The sequence below is a fragment of the Lipotes vexillifer genome, unplaced genomic scaffold, assembly GCF_000442215.2.
Source record: "Lipotes vexillifer unplaced genomic scaffold, Lipotes_vexillifer_v1.1 scaffold788, whole genome shotgun sequence".
Lineage (NCBI taxonomy): Eukaryota > Metazoa > Chordata > Mammalia > Artiodactyla > Lipotidae > Lipotes > Lipotes vexillifer.
In genome coordinates this window covers 490,798-500,250 of record NW_006791862.1, presented here as the reverse complement: position 1 = coordinate 500,250, position 9,453 = coordinate 490,798, and the positions used below count along the sequence as shown (strand labels likewise).

The window sequence follows — 9,453 nt, the reverse complement described above, 5'->3', positions numbered from 1 at the left end:
CTGAGCCTGCGCGTCCGGAGCCTGTGCTCCGCAATGGTAGAGGCCACAACAGTGAGAGGCCCGCGTAGCCCAAAAAAAAAAAAAAAAAACCGGAAAGGAAGAAAGAGGTTAAAGGAAACCAAAATGAATGAAAATAAAATGTAGTTTAAATCAATGAATGAGATGGCCGTATCAATTGACTAGCACAGTTCTGGGAGTGAATACAGGCAAGCAGACCTGAGAAGAACTGGTTCTTGGTATTGGCAATCTTAGCCAACAGAGCAGCAGGGACACAGCCTTCTCTGTGTTCTGCACTGTAAAGAGCTGAGTTCTTTAATCAAGTAAACCAGGCTTTAAATCCTGACTCTGTCACTAATTAGCTCCATGACTTTGAGCAAATGACCTCCTTTCTGAGCCTCAGTTTCCTTGTCTATAAAACTGAGGTAGAACACATACCTTGTAAGGTTGTGTTTTGGATTAAATGTTAACCAAAATGTAAAGTTTCTAATACAAAACTTGGAACATAGTAGGCATGCTGAAAATCTTACTTTCCCCCTTCTCTCTGGGCCCCTCTCCATTTCCACTAGTGTTCAGTATAAGAACAAAATATCCTATGGACGCTCAATGAATTCAGGAATGATTATGTTATTAAATTCACTACCCCAGGCCAATATTCCCAGGGTAATAGAGCATGTGATCAGGGACCTAGGGTTAATCTGAATCCTTTACCCTTACTTGTAGGGAGCAAGGAAACAGGAGAACTGGCTGTGGCTGAAGCATCAAAGGGTTGGCACTGTGAGGGTATGCCTGGCCCTGCTAGGTCCCACAGTTGTACCACACTGAAAAGGCAATTTGGCCCCTTTGGGACAACAGGAAATTTCATACACTGCAGATGGGAGAGTAAATGGGGACAACATCTTAGAAAACAGGTTGGCATTAATTAGTGAGGCTGAGCCCTGCATATGTTATAACCCAGTGTCCATTTCTGGATTTATACTGTGGAGAAACTTTCAAATGTGCCCAGGAACACTGTTCCTTATGGCCCCAAACTGGAAGCAACCCAATGTCTCTCAGCAGTAGAACAGATAAATAAGTTATGGTACATTCATACAGTGAAATATTATAAAGCAATGAGAATGAACACATTATTGGTACACGAAACAATATGGATGAGTTTTACAGACATAATGTTGAGCAAAGAAAGTCAGACACAAAAGAGTGTGTTTCCTGTTATACATAGTTCAAAAATAGGCAAAACTCATCCGTGGTGGTAAAAAATCTGGATAATGGTTACTCCTGATGGTGGGTAGTGACTGGGAGACAACATAGAGAGGTGTATTCACTTTGCGTTATACATAATAAAAAGTTTACTTACAAAACATAGGATATGATCTATCCATTTATATAAGTGCAAGAGCAGGTAAAAAATTTTTTAAGTATTTTTAGTGATACATATGTAGATAGTTCACTATTTTTATAAATTTATTTATTTTGGGGCTACATTGAGTCTTCGTTGCTGCATGTGGGCTTTCTCTAGTTATGGCGAGCGGGGGCTACGCTTCGTTGCGGTGGGCAGGCTTCTCGTTGCCGTGGCTTCTCTTGTTGTGGAGCACGGGCTCTAGGAACGCGGGCTTCAATAGTCGTGGCACGTGGGCTCAGTAGCTGTGGCTCACAGGGTCTAGAGTAGTTGTGGCGCATGGGCTTAGTTGCTCTGCAGCCAGGACTCGAACCTGAGTCCCCTGCATTGGCAGACGGATTCTTAACCACTACGCCATGAGGGAAGCCCCAATAGTTCACTATTTTTAAATGTCTGTAATGGGAAAGAAAAAAATGTCTAGTAGTAGAGAAACAGTTCTGGGTCTGTTTTTTCTACTACTGGATATTTTGACTCGTTAATGAAGCTCTCCCACTTCTCTGTACCCCACAGTATGGCTGCTCCAACCTGCAGGCCGACTTTTGGGAAGGGTCTGAGAGTGAGTAAAAGAAAACTTCTGCTTCATTTTGTACGAGCACAAGGTCTCTTTTGGGAAGAGTGAGCTCTTCTGCCACCTTGTGACAGAGAGGAGGCAGCACTGTAACAGGGCATCCAGGAACTAATCTACAGAAAATTTCAGACAGTGACAGCAGGGGAACGTGTCTGACACCACAAGGGAGCAGAGAATAATGCAATTATGTTAAGGAAATAGTAAGCAAAAACCATGAAGCCCAGGAAAGGCAGTGGAGCCCCTTTATTCTCTGCCCACCAGCCCTGCTAGGACAATCAGGCAACTGAGACAGTGCTGGTCTGGACCAATCAAGGTTTGAGGCACTGATGTTACCTCCACTCAGCTGGCTTCACTTCTGTCCTCCGTTCCATAGCCAAATGTCTTTCAAGATGATTTACACTTCACCTCCAATTCCCTCTCAGCCGCCTCGTACTTCCACCATGCCGCTGGAACTGCTCTTACAGAAGTGGCAAATCCAGTGGATAGTTTGTCCAGTGGACAAATCCATTCCCTCCTTGAAACACCCTCCTTTCTTGGCTTCTAGAACGTCCACTCTCCTGGTTTTCTTAGCTCAGATGCCACCTCCTGAGAGAAGTCTTCCCTGACCACCCTACTTAAAGTGGCCTCTGGGAATTCCCTGGTAGTTCAGTGGTTAGTCCGCGCTTTCAGTGCCGAGGGCTCGGGTTCAATCCCTGGTTGGGGAACTAAGATCCTACAAACTGCCAAAATAATAATAATAATAAATAAAGTGGCCTCTGTCATTCCTCCTTCACCTCATCACCTGTTTGTTGCTTCATGATGATTGTCACAATCTTTAATTATCTTGTATGTGTATTTGTATATTATTCATTGTTAGCCCTCTGTACTATTTTATTTTCAACCATGTTTATTGTCTGCTTCCCATTGTTTCACATGAACTCACACTTGGCCTTGCTCACTGCTAGAATAGTGTCTGGCACACAGTAGGTGCATAATAAAGACTTGCAGAAGGGGCTTCCCTGGTGGTGCAGTAGTTGAGAGTCCGCCTGCCGATGCAGGGGACATGGGTTTATGCCCCGGTCTGGGAAGATCCCACATGCCACAGAGCAACTGGGCCCGTGAGCCATGGCCGCTGGGCCTGCGCGTCCGGAGCCTGTGCTCTGCAACGGGAGAGGCCACAACAGTGAGAGGCCCGCGTACTGCAAAAAAAAAAAAACAAAAAAACTTGCAGCAGGAAGGAATGAAAGGCACTGTGGCTGCATGTTCAGCAGTTCCTCCCCTCCATCCACATTTCAGGAAACATGTCCTTCAGTGACACCTCTGTCCTTTCTGTTTTCCCAAGATTTCCCTTCATGCTCAATTTAGCCAGATTTCAACCTGAATTAAAATGTCAGGAAACAGGGTAGTATTTAAATTATGCTTTGACTCAGACCTCATGAAATCCCCTATGGAAAGTGCCTTGAATCAAGCTCCCTTTACATCATTATCAGAGCGTCAGCCTCTAGAACCTTCTTACCCATAATCAAACCTATAATGGCTCCAATGGAGTAAGTACATTCACAGTGGGTAAAGAGACTTCAGAGGGTCTTAGTAGATCTTCATTATTGCTATGATCCCCCTAGCTATGCTATCACAAAGTCTACAATTTTAGAAAAATCTTCTCCAACAGTTATCTGTGTAGGAAAGCCTTTCCAAACTGCAGGCAGTACCACTCACCTAGTATACTTAGCTCTTCCTCACAACCTCTCAGCCCAGCAGTCATAGGAATGTGGTCCACCTACACTCACTTCACTATTCGGGAGTGTGAAAATGGGCAAAACTAGACAGGTATGCCTGTATTAAGGTAAGTTTATGTTTATAACTGTGAAGGGATTCTAGAGATCACTGGGTTGGAACGCTCCATTTACAGAGGGGAAAACTGCGATCCATAGAGGTCAAGAAATTTTTCTCACTATGCCACACTTAACCACACGGGCTGAACTGGAACCCAGTTCTGTTGATTCCTAGTCCAGTGCCCTCGCCAGTGTAACTCACTGACTCACTCAGTCCTAGTTTCCTGCTCTATTCTAGAAATCACTTTCCTTAATAGAAATCCCTCCATCTCCTTATGTCGGTGTGTGAATAGCCGTGCCTGTGTCAGTGAGCATGTATGCGAATGTCTATGTGTCTCTCTGCGAGTATTTGTAAAGCATATCACTGGGTGTTTATGCCCTTTCTCCCGGGGAAAGCTCTAGGTAATTACAGCTCCTTACGTCGGCACCAGTGGTGAAGTCAGGTGAAGATCTTCTGAATCAATCATTAACAAACAAACTTGGTCCTGTCTCCTGTCAGGAAATGTGGCAAAATAATTAGGGTGGAACCAGACTCTCCCAGGATCAAACTTGGTTCCAGGCAGTGAAAGAATTTAGAGACGAAGCTATAAGTGGCTGTGACAGACCAGCAGCGTACTGTCTCTACAAGGAGAATGTGCCCAAGCTAACATGGATACCATCTTGGTTTTCAGCCTAATCATTACATCCTATGATGCTAACAAGAAAGGTAAGTACTTCTCTAGCCTAGTATTCTGGGAAATCCAAAGAGAAGCCTAGAAAGTGTTTAGGGGTCTATTCCGCCAGATAGAGATACAGCCAATACTTAGCAGATGATGCTTTCTCCATGTTATTCAACTCAGAGAGATAGCTATTTCATGGTAAGAAGTCTTCAGAGAGTGTGATGCATTCTTCCATTTTGTTCATGTAACTAACATTAAAATTCCTTTCACTGTTAGATGGCTTTCTTTCCTGCAAAGTACTGTCAGAGTTTCAGTATTGTCATCACCTAAGACTCCTAAATTCATAACCCCTCATAAGATGTTGTCTTCCTTTTTAAAGGCATTACATCCAAATAGATGGGGATGCTTGTGGGTGGGAAGAGCTGAGAAAGACTGGTGTGAGGGTGGAATGGCACCGCTTGCTGCTCTTTGATAACTGTTTATTTAAGACATGATTGGGCTTCCCTGGTGGCGCAGTGGTTGAGAGTCCACCTGCCGATGGAGGGGACATGGGTTCGTGCCCCGGTCCGGGAGGATCCCACAGGCCGCAGAGCAGCTGGGCCCGTGAGCCATGGCCGCTGAGCCTGCGCGTCCGGACCCTGTGCTCCGCAACGGGAGAGGCCACAACAGTGAGAGGCCCGCGTACCACAAAAAAAAAAAAAAAAAGACATGATTTTTCAAAGTGTCCTAAACAGTTCATCTCTAAAAACCAAAGTTAAGGCCAAACAGCATAAGGTACAGCAGTAACAAATTTAACAAATAAAGAAAACTCACAACACCCTGTGAGTTATGTGCCAAAAAGCATAAATAACTATAACCTATCATTTAACCTATCATTCTATGGGAACCTGGAGAGATATCTTGTCCAACGATACACTTATTAAACTTTCAGAAGTTTTAATACAAGAAGGTAGATAAAACAGGAAGGAGAAGAGATAATAGGCAGTGTTTGAAGGAATGGGTTGGTTAGTCTTTCATTAACTTAGTTAACTCTTTTACCTTCTTTTTCCCTAAGATAATAGACTGGTACCCAGTTTTCTTTGTACTAGGCTAACTCCCACTTACATAAACCTTAAAGTCCTTTTGAGGGAATGTCTGATCTCCCCAAGTGCAAGTTTTATGAGAAGGAACTGCATTCTTCTGTATCTCCCTCTCTGGTGCTCAGAATCCTCAAGAAGAAGTACCCAATCAACCCTGACCTTTTTTTCCCCCAGAACTCAGAGACAGCGGCTGCCAAGTGGAACTGCTGTCTGGTCTCTTCCTCTCAAAGGGCTATGCTAATGCAAGGTAGGGAATGGGCCCTTGAAAAATCGTTTTGCCATTCCTGAACATTTTTACCTTTAAAGGATGCTTGTCTCCCCCAATCTGAGCCCAGATCTCAAATATCCTGTTTAAAAGCTATGTATACCCCTGAGAGGCTTTCTGGAAACCCATTTTTATCTTGTGTTTTTTAAAAAAAATATTTATTTATTTGGTTGCGCCAGGTCTTAGTTGTGGCAGGCGGTCTCCTTAGTTGTGGCTTGCAGGTTCCTTGGTTGTGCCATGTGAACTCTTAGTTGTGTCATGCATGTGGGATCTAGTTCCCTGACCAGGGATCAAACCCGGGCCCCCTGCATTTAGAGCACGGAGTCTTATCCGCTACGCCACCAGGGAAGTCCCTGGAAACCCATTTTTAAATGAACTGCTATTGACTCACAGACTTAGAAAACAAACTTACGGTTACCAGGGGAGAAGGGTGTGTGTGTGGTGGGGGGAGGGATAGTTAGGGAGTTTGGGGCTGACATGTACACATTGCTAGATTTAAAATGGATAACCAGGCTGCCCTGGTGGCACAGTGGTTAAGAATCCGCCTGCCAATGCAGGGGACATGGGTTCAAGCCCTGGTCCAGGAAGATCCCACATGCCACAGAGCAACTCAGCCCATGCGCCACAACTACTGAGCCTGCATTCTAGAGCCCGCGAGCCACAACTACTGAGCCCACGTGCTTCAACTACTGAAGAGCCCACGCTCCACAACAAGAGAAGCCAAAGCCACGACAATGAGAAGCCCTCACACAGCAACGAACAGTAGCCCCCACTCAATGCAACTAGAGAAAGCCCGCATGCAGCAGCAAAGACCCAATGCAGCCAAAAGTAAATAAAATAAATAAATTGATTAATTGAAACAAAAAGTTCTTCAAAAAACAAAAAAGAATGGATAACCAAAAGGACCTACTGTATAGCACAGGGAACTCTGCTCAGTATTCTGTAACAATCTAATTGGGAAAATAATTTGAAAAAGAATACATGTAACAAAAACTAAATTAAAAAATAAAATGTTCACTTATACAATATAAATAAATTAATTAATTAACTGTTGTTACCTAAGCCGTGGCTGCATAAATCAAAGAGACGGGGTGAGGAAAGAGAAGGAGGCGGCACTCAAGCGGCTCTGCGTTAGAAAAAACAACCTAGGAGCATCTCTCTGGGCTGCATTTACTGCAGTCACCAATCTTCATGGGACGCGTGGCAGGAAGGGGGAAAGGCAGGGCTTGTATATTTAGTACCATAGATACATGCTGAGGAAGAACTGAAGGAAAAAGAGAAGAAAGTACAGCAGTGGGCCATGAACGGAAGTGGGCTGGCTGGGCACCATTCAGATTAAGAACTGGCTTCATTTTCCTCTCTGGCTTTTCTCCTTCCAGAAGCTCAGACAGAAGCCAACTGGCCCACATTCATCCTAAATCAGACTGTGGCTTGCAGTGTCTTGGTTCTAGGAGCAAAGTGAAAGTCAACCTTGTATATTTGGAAAAAAGGCGAAAGGTCAAGCACACTCTGAAGCACCTGAGAGTCATGCTGTTCCCCGCAGACAGTACTGCCCCCGCAACCCCGAGCTGTCACCTAACCCTCACGTCCAAGGTTCAGATTGGATCCCTTGTGACAGGCAAAGGTGAGATTGGAAAATGAGATGGAGGTAGGCGCTGCCTTCTGGCTGACGTCCTTGGAGGCAGGTAGAGCTTAATAGCAGCTAAAGCCTCAAGGAAATGGATTAGCCTCTCTCTCTTTAGGCAAATCTATGTAAATTTTTAAAATGTCATTTTAGTGCATGGATTAGGCTCTTTGGAATTTGATTAGTATGAACTGATTCCTATGGTCTGTTTACCCCATGAGATACTGTGGCATACAAGAGAAATAACATCAAACAAGTGTTTATTTCTCCAATGCTCAGTTTCCATAGCTACAAATGAGAGATTTGACAAGATGATCTAATTTCTAGATATGTAAGCCCAACATCAATATGTAAGGCCTCTCAAATAGCCCTTTCAACCTGCTAGTATTATTACAGAATAATCTCTAAAGGAGATTTCCACTTAAATATAATGTACCTAATGTTCCCTATTTAAAATGAATTATTTTATAATAAAGCATCATCTCCTAAATTATCCATTTCATAACTTTGCATTTTTTGTAGACCTCCTTAAAGTGGGGGAATTCTTGCTCAAATATTCTTAGCCAAAGAAAAGCTAATATTGCAATTCCATCAGCACTGGGAATAGACTGCTTGTATTTACAAACTTGCTCCACCTTAATACTCAGTTACCTAGCAGATGAGACCTAAGAGATGAGCTGCCAACAGGGATGGACATTAATTTAGAAGCTGGGCAGAACTGGAACTACACTGACAGATGAAAAGCCTATTAAGTAGACTTTGAAATGGCTCCCAGGAGGTGGGAAGACATGCCACATTGAAATCCCATTATCCCTGTGGCTAGAGGGCACAGTTCTTCTATGCAGAGACAGGATCTCTAGGTTTTGCCTCCTCTTTCAATCATAATATCACTCAGTTTGCAAAGTGTTTCTCACACCTGCTTTCTCATTTTTGTTTCCGATCTTCACATCACTCCTGTGAAATAGGTAGACCAAGAATTATTTTATTATAACCATCCTGCAGATAAGGAAACCAAAACTCAGAGAACTTATATGTTACTTTTCCAAAGTGAGATTTATTTATCTTCATCTCATCTGACCCAGAAACACATATGCTGTCACTTCAGAGAACTGATTGGCACTATGCTGAAAAAAATGCCACATAATTCTCTTGTTTTTCCTTTTGAGCCTGTTGGCTCTTTGTCTCTGCTTATCTTTGCCAACACTGTCTTCCTGATTAAACAAATCAAAGACTGCTTCCCCTACAATTTGTGTACAGTACCTGGTACTGTGCCCACTGGCCTCTGAAGTAAAGAACTGTCATTTTCACACGGACTTAAGACCTGGGAGAATAATTCAGAAAAGTCAAGTAGGACGTACAGATCTCAATTTAATAAGCAATGACAGGAGGCCATTAAAAATAGAATAGGAACCACTGTCGGAACTGGATTAGATCAATTTTGGAGGCATGTGAAGGTGCCACAGCCAGCATCCATCCGCACCCCATCTTTTCCACAGCTGTTTGAGTCACCATCATCTCTCATTTGGATTCTGCGAGAGCCTCCTAACAGGTTACTCTGCTTCTCCCAGGACCCCCCCGCTACAGTCTGTTTCCAACTCAGCAACCCACTGATCCTTTAAAAACAAAGCCATCCGGTCACTTCTCTGCGCAAAAACTTGCAATGGATCCCCACTTCAAGCAGAACAAAAACCAAAGTCCTCAAACTGGCCTACAAGGCCCTAAGTGATATGGACCCATTTCCTTCAGAAACTCCCTCATCTCCTATGACTGTCACCTTGCTCACTCCACTGCAATCTCTCTGGCCTCTGTGCTCTTCCTCTAAAACTAAAACATGCCAGACACACTCTGCCCCAGGGTTTTTACACTGTTCCCTCTGCCTAGTTCCCCAGCATCTGCTTGGCAAATCCCCTCACCTCCTTCAAGTCCCAGCTCAATTCTCATCTTCTCAATGAAACCAGCCTATCCTGTAGGTCGCCCAACCACTGCCCACCCGCACCCCTCCGACTGCTCCCTTACCTTTCTCTATTTTCTTTTTTTTTTTTTTTTTTTTT

At 43.8% G+C, this 9,453-nt stretch overlaps 2 protein-coding genes across 2 annotated transcripts in view; one reads left to right on the top strand and one right to left on the bottom strand.

The window, feature by feature from the left end:
• ACACA (acetyl-CoA carboxylase alpha) overlaps nt 1–9,453 on the bottom strand; it is a 284,020-nt gene that overhangs the window by 243,346 nt on the left and 31,221 nt on the right. The window lies entirely within an intron of this gene.
• The window catches only part of CUNH17orf78 (chromosome unknown C17orf78 homolog), a 17,254-nt gene continuing 12,224 nt past the window's right edge, over nt 4,424–9,453 (top strand). The window contains 4 exon segments of the mRNA XM_007464909.1: nt 4,424–4,481; nt 5,688–5,744; nt 7,119–7,205; nt 7,208–7,402. Of these exon segments, the coding sequence (XP_007464971.1) occupies nt 4,424–4,481; nt 5,688–5,744; nt 7,119–7,205; nt 7,208–7,402 (397 nt within the window).